We start from the raw sequence: 25,607 nt of genomic DNA, 5'->3' as shown, positions 1-25,607 counted from the left end.
GTTTGCTGCAAGTAACCATGTTCTTAATATTTCTGCATAGTGGGAAGCTGACCACCTCAAATCTTCCTAAACTTCTGTCTGAAACACCCTAGCTGATTTTATTACAGCTTCTGATTTGCCAGATAAGAGGTTTTATTTAAAAAAAAAAGTGGTTAGTTTCCTTATTTATCTTTCTTTCTCTGAGTGCTTTTTGGCCTTATTTATTTTTCATGTATTTTTACTGGTGAGTTATGCAAGTACTTTCCAAGAGTAGAAGTCTGAGAAGGCACTTTTATATGACAGAAAATGAAAAAGCTCACCTCCAGTAGGATTTTCCCGAATCTATTGCCTATACAACATTGCTGACTTCTTTATTACTCTGGTATGGCTTTTTGTTATTACAGCACTCCCTCTTCCTCCCATGGAAAATGTATTTCAGTCTTTGGCACCAATTCTCCATCCTTCCTTGGGAACATGAAGGTAGAAAGTACCAGGTGTTTTTTTTCCCTGTTACCCTACTTATTCCATAGGAAGTGATCACTGTTGAACTCCTTCTTCCCTACATTAAACTTTGTGTGGGGGGGGGAGCGATATTTCTTACCATTTGTGGAATCTTAATTTTGTCCTTTAATTTAGGTTTTATACTATTCAACAGTTATTTTTATGCTGCTTCTTTTTTTTTGTGCTGAATATTTTGTAATGCTCATTTACTTTCCCTTTTGTTAAAGGGAAAACAACATTGATAATTATTTTTTGAACAAGACACAAATATGCCAATGCTGTGTCCAAAAGTCCCGTGTTACCTAGAACCAAATTCAAGGTGTGTTTGGCCATGCTTGAGCAGTCAGGCTGTCTGGTGAGAACTTTTGTCAGTTGTAACCGGAACAGTGGGAAGGACTGGTGTAGTAATGGTTGCAAAACCAAGTGAACCACTGAAAGACTCCCACACGTTTTAAACGTGTGTTGTCAACAGCCCAGTGTCAAATCCAAGTTATCATCTCCCTATGGGTTTCCAGTTCCACGATTTACTATTGTTAGTAAAATGTCTTCGTATACACCAAAAGATCTCAATTTCCAACATGAGTTTGTTTTGGGAGTCAGAATCAAACTGAGTGCAGAAGTTTTATGTGTATGCTCTTCTGAGTTAGGATTTTCATCATTTTTTTCTTTCTAAACAATTAGCAAACGGCAAGAAGATCCATGTTAATTATTCCTTTTAATTCTATTTTAATCACGGTCCATGTCTGAGATCTTTAGGTCTCTTCCTCATGTTTGGTTATATGGTGAGCTTCCTGCTTCCAAGTGCTGCCAGCATCTCCTTTCTGATATTATATTCATTTACACACTTCATGCTCAGAGACATTTCTGTTAGAGAGTAATCTTAACATTTCTCTTGACATTTCTTTCTTTACTGTAATATTTGAGATTAGAATATAACTTGGAAAAAAGAGGAGCTTGTTGAATGAATGGATTTCACTTGATGTTTTTGCCCTTTGTATTTATTTAGAGGGATTTTTTTGGCTCTTGAAAGTCAATAGTCAATCTGCACTTAAATTTACTTCCAACCTGAGAGCTGTGAAAGCTCAACTTTGCTGTCAAGTGACTTTTTTGCAATTGTAAGAGGAGATATGGAACAGAGTCTAGAAAATGTTCTCATTTTTGAGACTGTTCACAATTCTACTTTCAAGATTCATTTGCTGTTCTGTCAATGTCTCGCCTTGGCTCAGACCCAGAGTAAATCAACTAACCAGCTAACATTGTCTCTCTATTTATGATTCATTGTGTTTTCTTTAGATGAGCCTACTGCTTGCTGGTTCCGTGCCATAGCATTATCAAAAACAAGTTATTTGATACTTCATTTTAATGGCCACGATCTGTGTAATGCAGTTTCTCCTAAATCTGCAAGAAGATTTCACATTTGAACCATCCTTAGTGTTACACGACTTTTAACAGTGCATTTAGTAGGCAAAAAGAAGTACTCTGGGCATTAATTTTTAGTGATATTGAGACTTCTATGGTACTTAATGCAGTAATCTTGGTTTATTTAAAGCAGGGGGACTGCATTTAAAAGTGCTGTAAATGTTTATTACCAACAGTGAATCCGTTGTTAGTAACAAATATTGTAACAGCAGTCAAAGTGCTGTGTTGGGTTTGGGGTTCCTCCTGTGTTGGACACTGCAGAAATGTAATAAGGAGAAAACAATGTCCAAAAGTATTTGCAGTTGCACCGTATAGTCAGGCAAGGGCAGACAGTGGGTTCTGCATTGTTTTAGCTGAAATACCATAATGTGGTTGTTGCATTACTCCAACTTTTACTTTTTGGTAGAGACAGAGATCTTCGCGCTCTTCAACAAGCCTAAAACCCCCCAAAGATGCAGCCAGTATTATACGGTGACCATCCCTATGAGGATCTCCAGGAACGGGCAGACTGTCAACAGCCTAGAAGCAAATTGGCTGGAGCACATGACAGATCACTTCAGGAAAGGAGGCTCCTTGGTAAACGCCATCTTCAGCCTTGGAATGGTAAATGGTATGGAAATCACAGAAAGCATTATGTTGCGATTATTTTCCTTTCTCCTCTAATAGAGGTCATTATCTTTGAAGAGAAGACATTTGGGAGGTGCTTTTAATATAGGCTTGGGGCATATTTGTTTTAAATCATCCTATTTCAGTGAAGTGGAATGAAAGCACAGGAAATATTTTGGCATTTGAATAAGGAAAGCTGAGATCATGTATTTTATAAACATAATAGAGATTCTGTAACTGCAGAAATACACAGACTTAATCAACAGTACCAAGTAAAATGAATTAAATTACTAAGATTGTAAAGCAGATGACATAAATGGAAGAGCGTCTTTCTTCTTAGCTCTCTGGCCACATGCTGCGCCTGGGTCTGATGCTAGGGCGGTATAAGGACCCTCTAGTTTTATCTGGCCAGTATCTAGCCTGTTACTCCCATTTCTTGTACAGGATATTTTCACATTTATGGCACAATATTTTTATAAAAATTGTCTGTGCTTCTTGTTTTGTCCTAGTGATACGAGTTTCATGTGTGTGATGGGTCAGTGATGGTATTATTAAGACGAAAAGACTAAAAAACAGATTTTTGCTGTGAAAATGTAGCAGTGAATTCAACTTAATACTGTATGCAGCCAATCTGTGCTACATTCCTGGCCACAGTGGTGTCTCTGCAGACAAGCCTGTTGCACAAAGAAAGATTTTGGTGCATAATAGGGATCTTGGAGACATAACCAGGGGACCATGAGAACAAACGAAGGGAAGTACTTGACCATTGAAATGTTGAACTTATAGCCAAATTAGTTTTAGTGGAAAATTACGTCACTAGTATACTGCACAGTTAAAATGCTTATGGCTGAATCCTTGTAAATGCTATGAATCTTTCACCTAATTTCGGTTTGTTTTGCATTCTTCAAAAGGGATGTGGTAACCCATAGATTGGGCCCTGCTACTAAGTAACATGGGTTTGTGCCACAAAATTATAGGAAAACTGCTTCGAGAGCATCTTCTTCCCATTTTGCTGCCAGTTAGAATTCCAGGGCCCGTGATAAAACACAGTAATATTAGTTGGTTCTGGTAAAAGTCAATTGGGAAATTAATAAGCAATCCTATTTTTTGTTTTGTTTTGTTTTGCAGCAAGTAGCAAAAAAAAAAAAAGGTCTAAAGTTCAGTTGATGGAATGCTTTCATACAGCTTCCTGGAAAGCCTAATTGTTAGTTAACTTATTTAAAGCCACGGTCATTTATTTTATGTGTATAAATTGCAACTCATCGAGGCAAAACTAATTGGCTGTATCAGGCTCAGTGTTTTCTTTAATAAAATCTGCTTATCAATGTACTCTAAAATGCTTTAAACACAGCATTTTTCTGTTATTTAAAGTTCTAAAGTTCATTTATATAACAGCTCTGAGGGAAGTTCATGTACTTGGACACCCCAGTGAGGAGTGCTGGATAACTGCCTACAGACATAGATAAAGTAAGCTTGAACGATGACATGAAAGTTTCTATGCAAACAGGACAATGAATTATATGAAAGTAGACAGATTCATGATTAATTTAGATTAGAGACTGAAGATGAGCAATTAGTAAACATTTTTTCTTTAGCATCTTGCAGTTTCAAGAACAGTTTCAGTAGTCAGAAAGCTCAGAGTTAAGGCTTTTAAAAGGGTATCAGTTAAAACTGTTAGTTAAAGTGCTGTGACTATGCCCGTGCTATTAGAAGGGTATTTGCTAAGAACATCTGTAAGTCAAACATCAGTTGCAGTTAAGTGTTTATGACTTCAATCCTAACATTTTCCTATGCTTCAGAGCAGTAAAACAGATTTTCCAGTCTTACACCAACCAGGGTAGGAAGGGGGGAAGAAAGAGGAGGCTGAAGGCTTCTTGTCTTTACTTTTTTCTAGTCCTTTAAGGCAGCTTATCCATCTCCTCACAACTGATCTCTGTATTCACTGATTAATCCCTTTCCAAATCAAGGTAATATTAGCATACTTTATCTAATTGGTTATATACATTTCTTTGTTCTGGGAACTGGTTTTCTCTTTGCCTTAAAGTATGAATTCATTATTTTGCTTATTAGACTTAAAAGCAGGGTTATTATCTTCTTCCCCCTTGTCCTTGGAATGCCCAATGTAGTAAAGATTTCCAGATTATCAGCAGACATAATTTGTTTCTTTCTTCTGCCAACAGTTTAATAACTTGTATTTAAAAGAATTGTAAAGTTCACTGATAGCAACTGTTTATTTTTGCTTGTCATGCCATATAATAATAAACAGAGATACAACACACTTGCAAATTACAAAATGTAAACCATGGAGTGTTACACCATATATTAAATGTTTTCAGATTTTGCTAGTAAGTTAGAAACAGCAGCATTAATTATTTAAATTTGGAGTTGTTACTTGCTGTTACTTCATCCAACTCATGTCGTTGCTAATGCTGCTTGTAATCCCAGGTGTAACTGATGCTGTCAAATGATCTGAAGTGATTGTAGGACTTCACCCATTCCCTCTTCTAGTGAGAAGTAAAGACCATAGCAGCCAGGTACAAATGAATACCACTGAAAATGGAAAAGATGTAACAGGAAGGATCTTTTTCTTTCCTTTAACAGCAAGTTTTCAGTCGGCAGTGTAAGAGTAGGTGAGGATGAGAAGGGAGGAAGAATCAAAGCTAAGGTTATACTTTCATGCATTAACAGAGTAATTACAATCTTCTTCATTTTTAGTTGTTTTGAACTACAGTTCTTTAAATACTGGGCATTCTTGTATTTGTTTTACCATTGTCTGTGAATTTCGTGGCTTTCAAGCTTAGAAAAAGCCAGCCAACCGGCCATAAAAAGTTGACAGGACTTAAAGACAGAGCAAGTAAATTAAACAAAATATGAGTCAGTTGGAAGAGGAAAGTAGTCAGGTTTTTAGAGGAGCAAGTTGATTGTCTGTGTTACATTTGCACTGTTGCTGACAGAGATGAACCAGTGATGCATTTGGCCAATTATTTTCACCTTATCCACTGAAGTGGCTGGAATTTTTATCATCCATATGGAATTATTTTTCTGCGCATAGTGAAGGTGAAAAGGTTCAAGGGAAGGGAGGAATATAAATTTGAAGCAAAGGCCAACATTCAGATCACATTGCACATAGAATCATAGAACCAGATAGCTAGTTTTCATCTCTGAGAGCACCAGCAGCCTAAAGGTTAGTTTCCTAGATGAGGGAGATTTGTAGTTCAAAGACAACACAGGGAAAATTGTTGCACACTAGAAAAGCTGTCATAGCAAAGAAAGATTTTTTTTTGCCATATACTTCTTGTAAATCAGAAGCCAGAACATCAAAATAGCTTTTTGTCAACAGAGCTACATCAAATATTTATACAACCAGTGAAAATAGCTTTTTGTGCACAGCGGGATACCTTAATGAAAATGCAGTGGCAATAGAACATTTTCAGAGGAAGGACAATGATTGTAACCTTTGTGTTCTGAGCCCTTTCTTTAAGAAAGAGTGAAGTTATGTCAGTTCAAGAGGAGAGACTGGGAAATGATACCATAAACAGCAAAGTTATAATAGCTTCTTTTATTGGCATTACTTATTGCCCTATTGCAAGTGAACTAATATTTGGTATTATTAATGACCTTTTTAATGCAGGCTAAGTTCCAGGAGATAAATATTGTTAAACAAGGCATTACCAAAAAAGAATACAACTGCACCAGAATCAATAAATACTTTGTGTGAGAAACAGTGGAAACTGGAAAGACCAACTCACCATCTAAAGCTTTGGATGGCTGATCTTTGTAGGCTGGTTAGGTAAGATTCAGCCAAATAAATGTTGGAACCTGCCATGCAGGTGTCTGCATGAGTTGGAATTCAAAAGTGTCATTACAATTGGTGTAAAATTGGCCTAGACCAATACAGTCTGTGTTGTGATTCACCTTATCCCACGTCAGACATATAGAAGAGATGGGTGGGTACATTGGGGTACGTGATGTAGTGACAGAAGATCTAGAAAAGGCTGAGATATGTAGCGCCTCCTTTGCTAGGCCTCAGAGCTTGGAGGCAAGGTTCAAGGAGGTGCAGGACTAGCAGCAGTGGATGAAGATCGAGACATAGGTTGCTTGAGTTCTGAGACCAGATGGTCTGCATCCAAGGGCGCTGGGAGAGCTGGATGATGTTGTTACGAGGCCGCTCTTAGTCGTCTCTGAAAGGTCCTGGAGATCAGGGTAGGTCCCCAACACGTGAGAAAGGCAAAGGTTGCACCTGTCTTCAAAAAAGACCAAAAAGACCATCCAGCCTCACTTCTTTTCACTGAAAAAATCACTGAGTGCCCTTGAAGCACATTTCTGGACACATGAAGGAGAGGAAAGTCATTGTGAACAGTCAGCATGGATTTAACAAGGGTAAATCATACTTCACCAAAGCAATTGCCTTCTGTGATAAAATGACTGGATTTGTAGATGAAAGGAAAGCAGTGGATGTAATTTTGGTTGACTTCAGGAAGGAAGTTTTACAGTGGCTCCCACAATATTTTCGTACCAAGTTAGGACCCAGCAGCCTGTATGGGAAGCCAACTAGACAGTTAAAAAAACTGGTTGCATGGCCGGGCTCAGAGGGTAGTAATTATAGGTCACGCTTTGCCTGGAGTAACAAGTGGAGTACCACAGAGCTCTGTCCTGGGATCTTCTGTGTCTTACAGTGCTAGCAGTGCTGCAGAGGAGGCGAGGGTGTGTGCTTCTGCCAGGTCTGCAGATGATCCCATGCTCAGGGTGCGGTTGATGTGCGTCAGGGTTGGGCTGCTGTTCAGAGGGACCTGGGCAGGCTGGAAGAACAGGCCAGCAGGAGCTGTTTGAAATTCAATGAGGACAAATGTCCTGCCTCTGGGGAGGGAGAAGTCCTTGCACACACGAAGGCTGGAGACTGCCTGGCGAGGTAGCAGCTCTGTTGAAAGGGCCCTGGGCAATGTTAGTAGGTGGCAAGCTGAGCATGAACCAGCGGCGTGCCATGGCCGTAGAGAAGGCACCAGCATACCAGGCTGTATTGACAAGAGTACAGCAAGTAGTAAAATCCTCCTCTACTTGGCACCCAGTAAGGCTGCGTGTAGACCACATAATGTGGCCGGTTTTGGGCACTTCCCCAAAGAAACAAGGAAGATATTCACAAACTGGAGCTGGTTTGGCAGCAGGCCACCATGACAGTCAGTGGCTGGAGCACTTGTCCTGTGAGGGAAGACTGAAGGAGCTGGCTTTGTTCAGCCTGAAAAAGGGTCAGCTTTGTCGGTCCTAACAGTGACTGCTAGTGTCTGAGGAGATTATCAAGAAAATGGATACAGGCCCTTGGCTGAGGTGCATGGTTGGAGGATGAGAAAGAACATGGGTAAATTGAAACAAGACATGTCCTAGTTGGATATAAGGAAAAACTTTTTCATCATAAAAACAGTCAAACTTTGGAAGAGGCTGCCTGGGAAGTTGTACAGTCTCCACCCTTGAAGATTTTCAAGATACAATTGGGTAAAGCCCTGAGCAGCCTAGTCCGCTCCTGCTTTGAGCAGGAGATTGAACTGGAGGCATCCTGAGGTCCCCATCCACCTCAATTATTCTGTGATTCTGTGAAACTAAGTACTGAATGAAGTAATGGTTATTTCTCTGCATCAATTGTAAAAGAGAGCCTTGATGACTAATTCAACTGTTGACACCTATGCCATAAATATGTAATGTCAGGTGATGCGAATCTCACCTGTAGAACATGATTGTGGCCTAAGTTGCTGCAGACTTTACAGCATCTGTGGGATAAAGGTGTCGCAGGTAGGCTCAATGCGTCTAACTCTTTGCCCTTCAACATCTCTGTGTAAGAGTTTCCCTGAAGTTCCTGCTAATCCTGACACTATAACATGGGTTCTGTGTGCCTCTTCTCCAAATGACAGCCCTTGTATCTCTCGTTCTGATTTCTCTTTTCCCTGTTATTCTTAGCATCCCAAATGCTTCATATGGGATGAAATTCATGGTCCAATTACTCTTTACCTCCCCTTTTTAGCTGGAAAGGTAGTAGCTGACCTGTAAAAGGGAAGGTGTAGTGCCAAGGTGTGAGAATTGGCAGACACGTATTTATGGCCTGAAAGTTTAAGCGTTGTGGAATGACAGGTAGAGGGAAGACTTGGTTATAGTTAAGGTGGGAAATTCTAATGAGTGTCATCGAGCAGTTTCTCTTACAGAGTCCTTCACCAGCATCACTCTTTTGAACAGACACCAGTATGCAGCAGCTGTCGCTCCCTCATCAATTTTCCCCTTCCAGTTTTCTCATTCCTATCTGGTTCTTTCCCAGCCAAAAAATTAATGGATCTTAGGATTGATGGGATGTAGCCTTCGACCGTAATCACTGTACACCCAACAAGGAAGTGCAGTCAACTTTGTCTGCTCCCTGTAGGGTCTCACAAGCTCAGCTATTAGTTTCTAAAACGTTGCATATGTGCCATAACGTTCACATATGTGGGAGCTGTGAACTGTGCAAGTGGAATGCACAGCGGAGCGAAGCATGAAGGATGATTTATGAGAGAGTGTAAACACACGCATGCTGATTGTGTTTTGATCGCTTACTAATTCGCTAAGCAAATGTGTGGGCAGAGCTCAAGCTGCAGTTGTGCCAACAGTGTGACATAGAATTTCATTAACAGGACTCACTATACAGAGGCGAGAGCACTGCTAGTGTACCAAGCTTCCCTTACAAGACTCGGATGTCTGTGTGTAGTGGTGATGAATGGGATTCTGCTTTCAGCCCTAGGTGCTGTCCTGTGAACCCTGCTTTAGAAAAGTAAAAGGTTATTTGCGTGCTGTGCATCCTAAAATAGATTTGGGTGTGGGCTGGGGTGTTGGAATGTGATGTATTGCACAGAAGTTGGGTTGGTTCCCGCTTTGAAATGTAGGACCTAACAAAATGCCATTTCTGTATAAAATATGGTAATGGAGTCTTGTGCCCATTTGGATGTGACAAGCTTGTTCTCCCTATGTTTTCCAACCTGTAACCCAGCTTCTTTAGTGATCTTACTTGTTATTTCACAGCAAAAATGAATGTTCACCTCACTGAGATGAGAAATCTATCTAGATGACAGGAGGTACTGCTTTGTAGTCCAGTTTATCCACCTTTGAGCGCTGTGTAATAATGGCTTTAATCACTGTAGTGATGAGGAGTCTTTCTCCCTCATTAGTCTAAATGGAGTTACCGGAAATCTTGTCTGGGGAGGTTGTCAGCATGAAGGTATACAGTGTATTTTTCTAGTTCTTTGAGTCTCCTAACAGAATCCCAAAGAGAGTGGGAATTATTAAATGGTTTACAACTTTCCTCCTCCTCAACAGAAATAGTTAATTAATCTGGTTTTATGTTATCTATGAGTATTTGCATCTGCTCATTTATAACTGAATGACTTGATTGAAACCAGCAAAAATAGTAGTGGACCATGCTTATCGAAGCAAGGGGGTGTGCAAATGCCTTACACCTGCAACAACGGTCTTGCCACATGTATTTCTAGACACGAGCCTTCAAGTGCAGTCGTCTAGTTTTTCATGGGCTTTGCATTTCTAGGTAATAAACTGAGTATAGGTTATATAAAGTGTTGACTAAGACTGTGTTGACAAGGGTAAGAAGCCTTTTAATCCTCTTCACTCCTCCTTTGTGAAAACTGGTTGTGAGTTTGATATGTGATGCCACCCTGCTAGCATTTCTTGACCAACATCCACCAGGGAAAGTAGGAGGACCTGTTGAAACAGCTAAGCAGACTTACCTACAAGTCAGTTGGAGGATCTGTCAGTTTGACATGCGTGCTGCAAGGAACACTGTTTTCCTAAAAATGCAAAGAAACTATTGTGTAAAATACAACACTCAGGCCAGGGATGAACAAGGCCTTTATAATCAGTTGTACAGGGTAAATGTGTTATTTAAACCAGAAAGGCAGGCTGAGGAACATGCTTATGACAATGTGACAGGAGTTCTCTGTGTTGATAAAGAGTACAATACTGTTTATGTACTATTTTTTAGAAATGACTATTATTTCATCATTTATCTTACTTTAGCAAGGAAAGGTAAGTCAGTTTTTTCAATTAGTTGGAGTCTATTGTGTCATGAAGCTGATAAAAAATGAGAGCTTGCCCATGGGAGTGACTGCTGATAATCAAGTATACAGCTAAGTTCAAGGAGAAAGTGGTGCCGAAGTAACTTGAATAGTATGTGTACTCTGAAAAAAAGCTGAACATGCTGGGAATACAAATGAGAGTAGAGAGCCACTAAGCCAGATGGTCAAAATGCCTTTATAAATTGATGAAATAGTTATGAATGTATCTTTTCTTTCACAGCATTCAAATATGCCAGATCATCCTTTGTCCGCGTAGATCATTGTAACTGCGGTGCCTGATCCATATATAGGGTTCTGACTTGGGAGGATGAGTGCATAATATTGTTAATATCAGCGTACCTACAAAAGCCCTTGAGAAGTTGATATAACATAATACATGGTCTTCAGCCTGTAAATGTTTGTATAACTTCATTTAGGTGAACAGTACTGCTGAACTGAGGGCTGAATTCATCGTGCCTGCTCAAAATACAAGAGCTGTGTTTTTTGATGACAGACTCTGGAATAACAGAGTGGACAGTGATGGCTGCTCTTAAAAACTGCTAGAGATATTAGTTTCATTCATTTAATATAACTGGGCTTTCAGACGGAAGTCCATGCACTTCTATTAACATGCTTGGAACAACATGCTGTTAATAAATTCAAATGCCTTGCTACACATGGGTTGTCTTCCATAGAGCTTACTCATAACCCTGCGTTTTCACAGATTCCTTTCATGGAACAACGGATGGAGTATTTCTCTTTGAAGATGTTGCTGTGGAAGACAGTAAAACCATGCAGGGCTACGATGCTATTGTTGTAGAACAGTGGACTGTACTGAAGGTATGTGTGCAGTTTTTCTTAGATTTTTTTTTGTTTTTTTTTTTTGTTTTTTTTTTGTAAATCAAATTGCTGGATGGAGGCAGACTTACGTACTTACCTGTCCTTCAGCAGTAGCACACAGGTGACTGGGGTAAAGGGATCAGCATTAGTAATGTAAGTTAACCACACTCTCGTTTTGTACAATGCTCTTTTGATTTTCATAAAATCATTAAGGTTGGAAAAGACCTCCAAGATGACCTAGTTCAACTCTCCCCCTCCCACCAATATTATGCAATAAGTTGTGTCCCTAAGCACCACGTCCAACCTTTCCATAAACACCCCCAGGGACGGTGACTCCACCACCTCCCTGGGCAACCCACTCCAGTGCCTGACTTCTCTTTCTGAGAAGAAATGTCTCCTCATTTCCAACCTGAACCTCCCCTGGCACAACTTAGGCCATTCCCTCTTGTCATAAATTTTTTTGATATTTGATACTATTTTGATCCTTTCCATACTTCATTGGGTGAGTGGAAAGAGAGGGCAATGCGGGTGGTGGTGAGCAATGAATCTCAGGCTGTCTGTCCCAAAAATACAGGTGTTTGCTAGATTAACTGTAGAGTATCTCCATTGGTTGCAAGGGGAATATGACCATGTGGGTCAGTGTAGTATTGCAGTTAAAAAGGCTGTGGCCCTTTACATAGACTTATATGGAGTAGGAGTGCAGAAATAATCACATTTGCTTCTGTCTGGCCTCCTTCATATGCTGAAAAAAACATATGTTCTGGGTACATCCCTGTAAACAAACTGTGCGTGTCATAGATTGACTTTTTATTGATCTAAATGCACACTCAGATCAGTAAAACCACCGTTTAGATCAGTCAGTACAGATCTTCCACAGCAAGTTGGGTACACAGGTAGGTATTTAAAAAACTGGTCTTAAAATACTTTGCTGAAAGAAGCAAAAAGATCACAGGGGTAAAGAAGAAATTGTTGGCTAACTTTCAGATTTTTTTTTTATTTATTGTTAAATTACTCTGGTCTGCCAGAAATATATTTTAGGTATCTATAAAGGCAATGCTTGATCTTCCAGCTTAGAACATATCGTAAATGGTGTGAAATCCTAAGAGAGACTTAAGCAAGGCACATACATGCCAAAAGTATGGATTACTAAAAGTAAGGAAAATTGGGACAGATGCTAGACTAAATGTGTGAAATTCCAAGAGGCTAGGGTTAAGAGTTTGGTTATTAGATGATGACTTTGTAGTGTAGCGAGAAATGGCCATATAATAATGGCTAGAAACTTTTTGAAGAACAGTGTAACGTGTTAACAGCAGCTTTTCTTGTGCTAATATGCATCTGAAAAAATGAGAGCCCTCAAATGGCACTAGTGAAGGGCCACTTGCAAACAAGCAAAAAGGAGGTAATTTAGGTCATTCTTTATGCAGCAGAAGGTAGATCTGTGGATCGCATTTCTGGAGAATGCTGTGGCTTCTAAAATTTAGATGGGTTTGGGTAGAGAAAGTCATCTCTTCCACAGTTCCTGTCTTCTCCATCTCTATCTATGCATCTGTACAAGCATTTTAGTTCAAATGAGGTGTGCATTTCTGAAGGGAACCCCCCGGTCCTCCCCACTCACCTCACCTCACCTCACCAACTGGTTTCAGTAGAAACTAAACCACGTGCTGTGCTGAGGAAATACGTTAAATATTTGGGGCAGGTATCCTACGTGCTTGCCGTGATATTACTCTCCCGTAGGTGTCCCGTAGAGCCACATTGGAGACAGCTTTCTGAGTTAAATGGATTCTTGCTCTGAATCAGTTTGGCTTTTCTCAGACAACCAGCGAGAGGCTCTGTGAGACTCAGAAGGATATTGCAATGTAGTTACACATGATGCTCCCTACATACCTCGTAGTTTGCTCTCGGTGGACATAAGAAAGTTTGCCTCAAGCTACATGACAAGGTCAGCATCTGATAAAGGGAACCTTGTGATGGCAGTGACTGAAAGCTAGGATACAGCCGAGGAGTGTCTTCTGGCAGGGCCCCTTGAAGCGTGAGAGCCCTGGAAGGTAGAGCATCATTTGCCCTAATTGTAGCAGCAATGCCTTTCTCCTGGTTAACTGTCCCGGGGTGGAGGCACAGCTGGTCAACAGATTAAGGAACCAAGCAAGGAAACCCATCTGGTGTGTCAAGAGATGCTGTAATGCTGCATACCGTGTCTGTGTGAGGGCTAACGTGGAGGACCTCTTGTTCCAGACACAAGATTTGGTAGGTCTGTGTGCAGTTTCAGAAACTGGCAGCATGTACACAACTTGCTGGTGTGATCAGATTGTTCTCTGCTGTAATTTGAAATCTGGATGCTGGCTGTTTCCTGGCAATTTTGCTCTTCTGAGGTCAGGTGCCCGTCTTTTGGGGATATTATGAGTGCACTACACGCTGATCTGAAAATGGAGGAGAAAAAGCCTGCTGAAGGAGGCCGAGGCGTTGAGGAACTCTTGGCAAGGTTCTCCCCAGATAGAGACAGAGCAGAGCTGACCACCTCTGTTTTCTTCCCCTGAGATTTAAGTAACTTCTTGGATATTTCATGCCTCGTGCTTTCTGAGAGATAGCAGGCACAGATAAGTAAAGTTATCAAATGAGTGAAATAAATACTGGGAGCCGGAAGAATCTGTAGGCACTTGCCCAGTGTCCAAACCAGAAGACCAAGTTGCCTCTCTGTTAAATCCTGTTGGAATTCACCCTTATTGCTGTAAGCATGGAATAATGAAGGGGCAGAGGGAGGGACTGTAAAATGGGAGGAAGGAGACAGTTCGGTAATGACAGAATATGTCCTAATGCCAGTAAATGCTTTATTTCTATTATGGGTAGTTCAAAATATTATCAGAGAGAGTATTGGAGCAGTGGAATGCCTCATTATTGTGGAATTTCTTATTTTTTGATACAGGTTTAGCTGTGATTTTGATTAACCTTTTCCGTTTGTTATTTTTGTATATACCAAGGCAGCAGTAGAGGCACTGACCGACAGCATGACATGAATGTGTGTAATGGATTCTGGTTTTAAATTTGCATCAGATCTGATTGTCTGGATGAGCTGTGAACTTGTTCAGATGTGGTCTGAACTTTGCAAGTTTATTGTGCTGTATCCCAGTTAAGAAGAAACAAATGAATAGAATCCCAGCCACAACAAAAGAAAGCTGTGTAAGACAGGAAGACATATAGCATGTACTGATGCCCTCAGTAATATATATATATATATATATATATATATATGGAGAGAACCTTTCTCACTGAAAAGATAAAGTTTTGCTGTTTAATCATAAAGGCAAAAGAGAGGGGCTGGCACACCTCTTAGCAGGGAAAGTGCTGCCTTTTTAATTGCTAAGGCTAATAGAAAAAACAAGCTGAACAGTGTGATGCACTGGGTCTGTGTGTAAAATGTCAGTTTGCAGAGGATGTAAAGCTTGCAGCTGTCACAGTATGTGGTCCTGCCAAGCAGCAGACAGGATGTAATAGCTCTGAGTAATTTAACTCTTTCTTCTCAAGCTAAGTAGAGCTGTGACATCCTCTGTGAATGACCAGAGGACTTCTAATGACAAAATGCTGCTCTCATCCCTGTCATTTTAACTGTAAAAATGTCAGGGCATGTTATTTCCACTGCCGTCTCTGAGATCTAGCCCTAAAACTTGTATGATGGTTTTAATTCTGCTTGTGTAGGCAAATGTGTGTAGACAGCTCTGATTAATCAAAGCCTGCATGATTTCCCTCTCCCCAACTCTAATCTGTCACCTTCTCTCCCCCATTAGCCATGACAAAATAGCTAGTACTGTCTTTAAAGTAGTGCTATAATATTTATTTTTGATTTCTTCATTGTTCTTCTTCTGAAGTCTTGTTCATTCTGAAAATATTGTCCTTAATTTACAGATATTTTCTCATTGAAGATCTTCAGCTTGCGATTCATCACTTTTTTATTTTCTGCTGTACCATATCTTTGGTACACCAGCATGAATAAAATCTCAAATATATCACGGTGTTGCCATTTCCCTTTCAAAACTGATTGGGGTCAGTGTCTTCTGTAGACATGGTAAATCTTTTACCATGTGACATGTCAAAAGATTTAAAAATGATCTCTGCTGAGCCTAGGTTGCAAGTTGCCTTAATGTAAGCCTTTAGAAAAATTCGCTGGACATGAAGATTTGATTTGACTGTAGATTCGACTTAGGTCATACGTCAATTAAGCCAGTTCTGTTTTAGGCATAGAAGAAAGGCTTGACGAGGTCAGCAAAGGAGCTGATGGCGATGGGCATGAAATGCAGTTCTGTGAGTGACCCTCTTTACCATCCAAAAGACATCTATGTTGTCTGGGCATAGTATTTCAGTATTTTGCCCCTTGTTGTTGTTTAAGTAAAGCTGAACAAAACCTTCAGGAGCCTGTTATCTTTAACAGGTTTTTATAATTGTTATTTCTTTCTTTTATGTAAGATCCAAAAGCAGCATAAATACCTACATATTTGTCTACTGAAATCAGTAGACATATGCTCTATATAGGATTAAAATGCACAGGTGAATCTATCCTTTTTTTTTTTTGGATAAATTTAGCCATATGAATTTGGAACTTTCCAATACTTCCTTGTGGTGCTCAAAGTACTGAAATCTGACAACGCGAACATTTCTTCCACTTGAGTAAAGGACACTTGAGCTAAATGGGTAGAAAAGCACAGGATTTAAAATAGTCTGAATAAAATTCACTTCCTATCCATAACGTTTTGCCTAGGTTTGTGACATGATCACAGGTAAGAATTAGTTCCCACTCAGCCATAAAATCTTTCAGGAAAAAGTGAGCATACCAGATCTGATCCTTCCACTTAAGAAGCAGCTGTAAAGAGGCATTTCAGACCTCTTTTATTCTTTATAAAGTCTCACAAAGGGCGCAAGTCTTTTTCACAGCAGGTCATCTTCACCCAGGCAGTAGGGCACTGGCTTATGCACCTCCTTGACCCCGTGCTGCTGCTGGGCAGGTAGAAGATGGGCCTCGGCATTTTAGGGGAGCAGAGGAAGCAGGCGCTGGGACGCACGCAACCCTGCAAGTTAGGAAAGGGCATTTTTCAAGGTCTCCTCCCCCGTTGACTGGACCTGGGGCTGCGGAGGGTTTGTTCTTTGGCTGCGTTTCTTGCTTGGAAATAGGTTATTAGTTTCATAAGGGTGAAGTGGTGCACAAAGACTTTTTGCAGAAGCCAAAGGCTGTCTGAGAATAAGGTATAACTGGGGGAAATTACACCGGGGAAGCTGTGTGGAGGAGACTAAGCTGTGTGTGGTAAGGCAACCTGGATTATACAGGTTCTCAGATAGTGGGTTAGTTTTTTTGCTTATTTTGGCTTGTTTTTTGGTCCAAAACCAGTTGAAGGATAAATGGAAAAAATAGCACTCACCTAAAGATATAGCACACAAATGTTGCAGGAATTGGGAAACTAAAAATACCAGAGCTATTTAAGAAAACGTATTAATGGACTGCTAAATCATATTTATTTCTTGTGCTCCGTGGCCAATTATGTGGAATTGTCCTGTCATGTGGATGCTCCCTGTGCAATATTAAGATTAACACATTTCATAAGATGTTTCCACGCTTCCTTTGAGGGGAACGCGCTGTGTCAATACATTCACCTCAAGGAGCTTTTGCTACCTGTCCTCTGCTTTTATAAATGCAAAACAGTGCTGCTACACAAATGTGCAGGCAATATCAGGAGTACTCAAACGTTTATTTTTACGAGTTTATACACATGGAGGGTTTTTTGTTTTTTTTTTGACACGGAGACAGATGTAAATACTGCTCAGCAGTGCATGTGTGTACTGAAATTGGGATTGGGTACCTCTGAATCTCAGAAAAACTGCCTCAACAGGACGCTACCCAGTGTAGTATTGAAGCCTCATCATACTCTCAAAAATAGTTCACTGTGCATGAATTCACATATAACAAGTAGTCATTAATAAGAAGTCTAAAGTACATATACCCGGGATAATGAGCAAAAGGCTGCCCATAGATTGATTTATTCTTGTTTTTTGTTTTGCTTGTTTTGTTGTTGTGGGGGTTTTTTTTTGTTGTGTTTTTGGTTTGGTTTGGTTTGGTTGGGGGGGGGGGCGATTGTTTTCCTACGGCACTGTGCTGTAAAGCTGGCGGACTTCTCACTGCACGTCTGCTAACAAGGTTCTGTGATACATTATACGTTGAAATTTAGAAGGAGCACAATACTAGAAGAGTGTAGTCCAACATTTATTGCTGAAACACTTGCGGAACTTCTCTTTTGCTTGCAATAAATGGTTTTAATGGATCGATAGTGTTACATTATTATGAGAAATTCTTTTATGGAACAAGTTTGAAAAAGGAATGGAGAAATCATTTGCCAATTTGGAGCTTGGACTTAGTCTCCTTGTCTCCTTCCTTACCTTCACCAATCCCTCTTCCTTCCTGCAGTGAAATAGCAAAAGCTGTGGCTCTGGCGGCAGTGGAGCCACTGCTCTCTGTTGTGTTTTTGTAAGGAACTGGGATGCCACGCACTGTCTGTTTTCCCCCACGAGTAGGTTGCTGCTCGCAAAGCGGCCGCGTTTCTCACTTCCCATCCTCTTTGCCATCTGTCCATAGACCTTAGCGTGCAGTCTGTTAGGATTTGCTCATAAAGGTTTTTATTAAGATTTATTTAATGGGATTTTCAATCTTCCACTCTTTAATCCACGTTGGAAAAAAATATTAAATAGTGACAATCCATAGCTGCCTTGTAACTAAATCACATTCACTTAACCCAGAAAAGAATGATTTCTAATGAACTTTTTTCAGTCTCAGAAGAGCTTAGTAGTTGTCGTGTTTATTATCTTGCTGTGGTTAAAATTGCCGCAGTAGGGGGGAAAAAAGAAAAGAAAAAATGTTAATGCCGTTGTTTGTGTGGCTTGCCCTAGATATTATCTTCATCATTTTTTAATCATATTTTTTATTCTTTTCTAATGAGCAAAAGCTTCTGTGAAAGGAAAAAAAAATCCTGAAAACACACAATACAACTATAAATAAAATGAATTCTTTTCATGTGGTGTAAGTCAAGGGAAAAACCTAGCTCAATATGCTCTGGCTTCTTGACACTCAAGGTGTGATCAGAGATTACTTATCATCTACAGGAGAGTGGGAAGCAAGTTAATTAAAATTTTCCACCCTCTCACTGAATGAAATGTCTCCCGGTTTGAGGCACATTATTTGAACACTTCTTTTTCAGTAGAGAGAGCCTTGGCATCTACTTTCTGCTCCTGGTGGTTTTCAAACCCGAATCTGTTAGGTAGAAAGAGCACGGAAATTTCCTCTTACGAAACCGTGTGCTTGAAATTACCACCATCTGAAATAATAGTAGATAAAACAATTTTAATACTGTATTAAATATAAAATAAACATGAGGTGTTTCTTTTCCTCTGCTCCCAGCCCCCAGTATATTGTTGTTTAGGAGCATTTTTGCCCAGGAAAGCATTTAGTATGACACCAGTCCTTTGTCTAGCTGTCCTGAGGTCTGTATAACCACCATGACTCCTGCTGGTAGGCGAATTCTGGTTGTGGGATGGGATTATGGCTGCTGATTCAGGAGGGGGGACGGATAATTCATTTCTTGTGGTTTTAAAGCTGCAATTACCTGTATTTGCAAGGAAGGAGCTAGAAGCCCGTATGAATTACACCTGTTTATTCAGGAGCGACTCTTTCTCTTGTCTGTCACCTACAAACGAAGGCAATCATTAGGAGGAGTTCATTCCCCCAGGGACCTGGGAAGAGGTGCAGTGCTGGACTCCACCGAAGCGTCGTGCAGAGTCGGTGAGGGCTTGTTAAAGGGCCTGTGGAGCTCGGAGGAGGTGTGTACCTCTGCATAATGTACACACATCCTTCCTCCAAGCAGTTCATCATGCAAATTGTGGTGTCAGCCACCAGCCCATACAAAAAGCAATAAACCACCTTCTTGTAGCAGTCGCACAGCACTCTTTCAACAGATTTTTTTTTCCCTTTTCCATATTTTCTTTTTATTTTCTTTGAGCTTAATCGACTTAATCTCCGATAACTTTACACTTTTGGATGTGATTTACCTTCTCTTTTCCCTTCTGCAGCACTGGCACTGTGCAATGCAACCTCATCTGCTGCAGCTGGTGCTTAATCCTGACAGGTCAGACAGGTCCGCCCGCAGCCCTTCCTCGCCTCTCAGAGCCTGCAGGGACCCCGGGCTGCGGCAGGAGCGACAGCACATCCCTGAGACAAGCTGGCTTCTGCAGCAGCCAAATGAGCTCTGCGTGGTGCCCATGTCCTTCCTCGTTGCCATAATCTTTGTCTGTTTTTTGACGTGTTTGTTGGGCATCCTGATGTATAGGAGAAGGGTCTCCTTGGTAATCACTGACCTTAGGCAATGAATTCAAAATAGAAGTCCTCTTTGCAACACAGGAACTTGCTCGGGGCACAAGCAAGGTCTGCCTTGCCAGTCTTTCCTGACCTGCTGTTCTTACGCTCCCTAAATGAGTGAGCTCCCTCTGGTTTTTCATTTACAAACACTGTTTGACAGGAATAGGTCAGATCCTATTACATGTCCTTCCAGGTGCCTCGTGGTGGGCTGGTGATGCCGGGTGCTCTGACCTTATTCTTAATGCTCCAATTTTCATCTGTGTTTTTGGAAGGCGTTGTTGACCAACCTGATAAATCTCAGTGTGTGATTAATCTGTTTTCGAGATGTTAGCTATTAAAGGCATCTAGATACGTCATCATTTTTTGCACTACCCTTGAAATCTCTATTTTAAAAAACAGTTGTGGAGAGAGGGGAGGGCAAGGAGGAAAATGGGAGTCTGGGCGGACTCTGGATCTACCACAGTCACAGCTGTCTGATCTGTCCTGATCGCTTCAGAGGAAAGGAGTCAGAGGCCACATGATATTGCTCCCCTCTTGCAGGACATCTCTTTCCTCACCTGGAGTTAGCAGTGCTGGTCTGTACATGCTGATGTAGTAAAGTAGCTGTAAAAAGTCCCTGAAAGCCTCTGCACAGAAATCAGAGGTGACATTAGTTGAGTGCTCTCTTGCAGGCACTTTCCGGGGTAGATTTTTCAAATGTTCTCCTTTTTAAGCAGGAGTGGTAGAGCTTCTTCAGCTATTTGCAACCAAGATCAGGTTTTGAATAGGTATGGTCAGGCAGTTATTCAGTTATGAAGACATCAAGTGACCTGTAGTACATGCATTAGAAGAAAGGAATAGCAGAGGCTGGAAATCACCCAAATACTTTGAAATCCTAAAGCAGGATTTGGATTAATTCTGTTCAAATGACTATTTCTGCAGAATAAATGGATTTTTTTTTGGAAGAGCTCTGATTAACATTGAGGAAAGTATTGTGCTTTACCCAGTGTTGAGAATTGGCAATTAAAACTCCTTGCATGCACGTGAAACCAGTGCAAGCGCTTGAGCTTTCTGGCCAATCCAACTGTTATTGTGATGGAATATAGCTGGATTTGTAGAGGCCAGTGGTAGCCACTTGTCTGCTTTGCATTTATTAAAAACCAGTAAATGTGCTGCAGCATCTATTCACTAAATTAGTGGAAGTCTTGGCAATTAGACACCTCACTGGAGCAATCTTTGTTGAAATCACCAGTCGTTCTCTATGTGTGAATTGCAGGCTTTGCCGTTTATTAGAAGGAGCATTAGCAAGACTCTGTCGTGTGGATCTGTGACTAAAGCCAGACTTCTACACAGAACGGCAATGTTTTCGGTCTCGCCCACGGATTTCCTGATTCAAAATAACAAGGAGGCGATGTGTGCTCCTGGGCGATAAAAGGAACAGACGTGCACTTACGTTTTGTTTCTGTTGTTGTTGGCCATTCTGGCCATGCTCTTGATGCACCATTACAGTGTCACCTAACAGATCTCAGGACAGATCTTCAGGATTTACTTTAGCTTAGACGAGTGCAGAATCTGGGCAAAGCAGCATTGCCTTTATCTTCTTGAATATCTTTTTGCCTGGGAGGAGATAATTGATAAAATACAATGAGTTTGTCTTCTGCAGATCTGGAAACATAGAAAGCTTTATGGATGATTTAGGCACTATTAAAAAAAAAATCACAGATGTTTACCATTTTAAGGAAATTCATTTAACACTTGGGATGAACTGGTGGTTGGTCCTGTGCCTCACGTTTTCCTTCCTGCGTAGCAGAACGTGCAAAATGATTCACTTCAACACAAAACCCCCCTCCCCCTCACAGAAAACCTACGTGCATTTTTTTTTTTAATTATTATTATTTTTGTCACAATGACTGTCACGCTCCAAGCGATGATGTTAACCGTTGATTTTTCTTTCCTAGGGAGCCGAGGTGCAGACAGACTACGTTCCACTGCTGAACTCCCTTGCCATGTACGGCTGGCAGCTGACGTGTGTGCTTCCTACTCCAATTGTGAAGACAAACAGGTAGGGAGGGGGGCGAGCACTGCTTTTCGGCCGTGAAGGCACTGTCTGTGCACCACAAGCAGTTCTCCGTGCAGAGATTTCCTTGCCTGCACACAATAGCTACCCTCGCAAACCTGCAGCTGTTCGCTGGGTTTCCTGAGCATCACAAGCCACAGAGGGCAGGAAGCACATGTCTGGTGGGCAAAATAATGCAGCATGGCCCTGTGGTTTCTGCACTTATTTTCTGGGTATTAGCTTTGCCTCTGTGTAAAAAAAAGTACCCCGGAACTGGATCTCCTAAAAGCTCCACTTAGAGCAGAACCAAAACCTGCGGTTCGGTTTGTAGTGAGATGTTGCCAGTTTGAAGAAAATTTATTTTATTCTTAATCAGTATCTGTCTAATGCTGCTGGTGTACACAGTCTAGCTGAGCAGAACCATGTGAGATGAGTACATCGTTACTCTAGTAGCTTTGTTTGCATATATAATCGCTGTGGGGTCTACTTTGCTGTTACTAATATTTGGAGCTTTTAGACATAAATGAAAGTCACTTAAGAATACTCTTCATAATGGTGGTGAAAAACAGTCGTCCTGCTTGTTAATCACAAAGATGAAACATTCTGGATCTAAACGAATCAGGAATATATTTATATATAAACCAATATGATCGCTCATTATTTTTTATCTTAAAAAATTAAAAATATGCCCAGTTCTTTATGAGATATAGATGAAGACTGTTTCAACACATAAAAGCCTAAAAAGTAGAGGCCATCTGTGCTGGTGGAAAAATAGGATTTAAGTCTTTCATGTATGTTTAAATATAGGAATGAATGAAAAATCATAATTACGATTTTTAAGCCTCCCTTAAAGGCATGTTTATATATATATATATTTTTTTTTTCTTCTGGCTTTTTGTGTCCCATTTCTAACTTGAGTGACACGGGTCAGGTTGACAGCGCAGAAGGCACCCAAATCCAGCTGCAGGTGGCATTTGCTTGTGCCTCCTGCCTTGCTGCACACCTGTAGGGGCGTGCAAAGCCCCATTTGGGATGTGTGCCCCACAAGGGAGGGAGGGAGCCCTCCTGTGTCACTGAGACTCTGCTAAGCACACGCACCTTGGGACTCAGGTTTCTTGCTTTTTCTGCGCAACAATTTATTCTGGTTACACTCTAATGCTAAAACATTCAGCAAAGTTATGTCACAGACTATCAGGCTCACCAGTCAATCTTCCTCCCCCAGAATACCAGGCTGCTCAAAGACACTGGGGACAGGCAATGTTTAGGTCATTCTTCATTTTGTTCTTCTTTGACCTGCAGAAATAAATGACTGAGATGGATTTTCACTTTGAACGGTGCTGCATGTGGATTTAATTCATTCTCAGGAGTGTGCATTTGTTTCTTTTCAGGGAAGGGAATTTATCTACAAAGCAAATTGTATTTCTTCAGAGACCTTCTTTGCCCCAGAAAGCAAAGAAGAAAGAATCCAAGGTAAATAACCTTATGTTCCTGGTTTCTTTGTGTTTTGTTGGCAGAATTTTAATATTGTAATTGATTTCCCATAGAAGTAAAAATGGCCTATTCAACATTTCTGTGATAAAGAGGCCTGGTAAACAGTAGCAAGACACAAGGAATTGAACTGTTCAAATGAAAGAAAATGCTCAGATGATGTGGAAGCTCTTGTATTTCATTCTCTGTTGAACTCATGGCAGCAGAACAGAGGTAGATTTCTCTTTACAGCTCTGTCATAAACCTGCATACGTGACTTAACAATTCTCTGCCCATGTGCACTGACTTGCAAGGTGGAACTGGTACAACTGTCTCTCACCCATTCCCTGGCTTTTCTATTTAAATTGTTCTCTTTCTTGCTACACATTTTGATAGAGCCTAGCACAGTGCAGGCCTGATCGTGGCTAATGTTTCGATCCAGTGCTAGAGGGTTAACAAATCCTGCTAGAATGTAAGCAAAAAAGTCCCCTGCATCCACCTACATGATCAGAGAAGGTAGCTGACAGCTAACAATGCACATCTGTGGATACACATACGTATTCACATTTCCCTTTTTGAAAGTGTAGCTGTGGGAACCCCTGCCCAAACCTGTCAGGCTGTACAGCTGAGGAGGAAATACAAGGACTGCCTTAAATTGGAAACTGGGCAAGTGCTGACCTTACGATCGTGTTTGAATTTGCCTTGCCCTTTCAGCATAGAAGGGAGTGAACGGAAAGCCAGGTGAAGTGTGGAAAAGATCTCCAAAACCAAGTGATGAAAAGGTTGCTAATACAGCCTCAGTTTTTTCTAGCTCTGTGCAACTGCCTGAGTGTTGGCTAGCCAAATGTCATCAGAAGGACTGGTGTGCTCGAGGCCCTGCCGAAGCTCAGCTAGAGCAGGATATTGGGATTGCTAAGCGGAGCTGAGCACTAAGAGCATTTTACCCAGTGGTTTGGGTAACTACAGATAGTTTTCATCTAAAAAGCCATGGATTGGAGCCTGGTTCTGTGAAAGTCACCTTTTAGGTACAGTGGAGAACAGGAAACTATTTGAACTGACCGAAGTAGGAGAGAACTGCTGGGAGTATGGCTGTGATTTAGGATTTACCCTCTCGTTAGTGAAGCTGGAGCCAAATTACACTGTGAACTTGCTACAAAGCCCGTCTTTCCCGTTTCTTCTCTTTGTTTTCAAGTGATTAAAGGGATGTTGGGATAAGGGTTAGGGTGCCCATACTCGGTCATTCTTTTACTACCACTTTGTGTGGTTTGAATTGAAGGGGCGGGAAGCTGTAATCAATTGTAAGCCTTCAAATAGAGAAAACAGTATGATGCTATTTTCTTGCATTGTAATAACAAATGCATACCGTGCAGATGACTCAATAATTTGCTTACATTTTTTCATTCGGGGATGTAAAAACTTATTTAACAACGTTTGGTTGACAAAACAAAGGATTCACTTGTTGGCAGTATTAAATATACAGACACACTTGAGGGCAAAAATTACTAGCATGCATTTTCAGCCTAAAGGTCAAGGAAAATAGGGCACATTGGTTATAATTATATAGATATTTCTGAGACTTGGCCAACGTCTGTAAATGGCTGTTATGAGTCACTTCAAAGACACCAAGCTTAGCATTTGATTAAGTTGCTGAATATTCTGCACATGTAACATCACAAGCTCTCAGGGTTTTTTTCAGCTTAGGTAGGGCATGTCTAAAATGTTTGTAGATAACCACTTTGTGGAGGGAAATACACTGATGAGATTAAAAGGATGTTGCAGTGTTGGAAACTGATCCATCCTATCTGTGCTTACCAACCCGCTGCTGTTCAGTTTAGCCACGTGAACAGAAAAGAAAACGTGCAAGGATTGGTAGAACTTCTTTTTCTCTCTGGTAAGACACAAGTACTCTTCTTGGTGCAATATTCAACTGATGATGAGGTAATCATGTTCATTTACTTCATTAAAAAGTGGTGCTTATTTCAGCAGAAACTAGCTGTATACATTTTTTTTTTTGGTGAAATACAGTGCATATACCTGAATAACTCCACATACATATGCAGAATCTCCTACAGTTTGATCTTTATCATGTTCAGGGCTCTGATCTTGTCTTCTGTCAGAGAGAGCTTTTGAGTTACAAAGGAGCTGTGGGTGTCCAGCACTTCTGCAAATCAAAGAGGAAAACACTCAGGTGTCTGTGAATTTTAAACAATTGAGCTCCAGAACTGAGAAGTTATCTTTCACTTAAATACCATTACAATTTATAGAAAAAGGAAAGAAAGCTTCCTCTAAGTTAAACCAA

General features: G+C 40.7%; 1 protein-coding gene across 3 annotated transcripts in view; it reads left to right on the top strand.

Annotated features, from left to right (window-relative positions):
* RFTN1 (raftlin, lipid raft linker 1) overlaps positions 1–25,607 on the top strand; it is a 96,217-nt gene that overhangs the window by 67,161 nt on the left and 3,449 nt on the right. For 2 of the 3 annotated variants that reach the window (XM_048070339.2, XM_013171947.3), the window contains exons 6-9: positions 2,306–2,509; positions 11,308–11,423; positions 21,744–21,847; positions 23,230–23,311. In XM_048070339.2, coding sequence (XP_047926296.1) covers positions 2,306–2,509; positions 11,308–11,423; positions 21,744–21,847; positions 23,230–23,311 — 506 coding nt within the window. The remainder of the gene's footprint in view (positions 1–2,305; positions 2,510–11,307; positions 11,424–21,743; positions 21,848–23,229; positions 23,312–25,607) is intronic. The other variant, XM_013171948.3, reaches the window with a different exon arrangement.

Source organism: Anser cygnoides, chromosome 2, assembly GCF_040182565.1.
Source record: "Anser cygnoides isolate HZ-2024a breed goose chromosome 2, Taihu_goose_T2T_genome, whole genome shotgun sequence".
NCBI classification, from domain to species: domain Eukaryota; kingdom Metazoa; phylum Chordata; class Aves; order Anseriformes; family Anatidae; genus Anser; species Anser cygnoides.
Note: the sequence above shows the minus strand (reverse complement) of the source record. Positions and strands in the feature narration are given on the sequence as shown.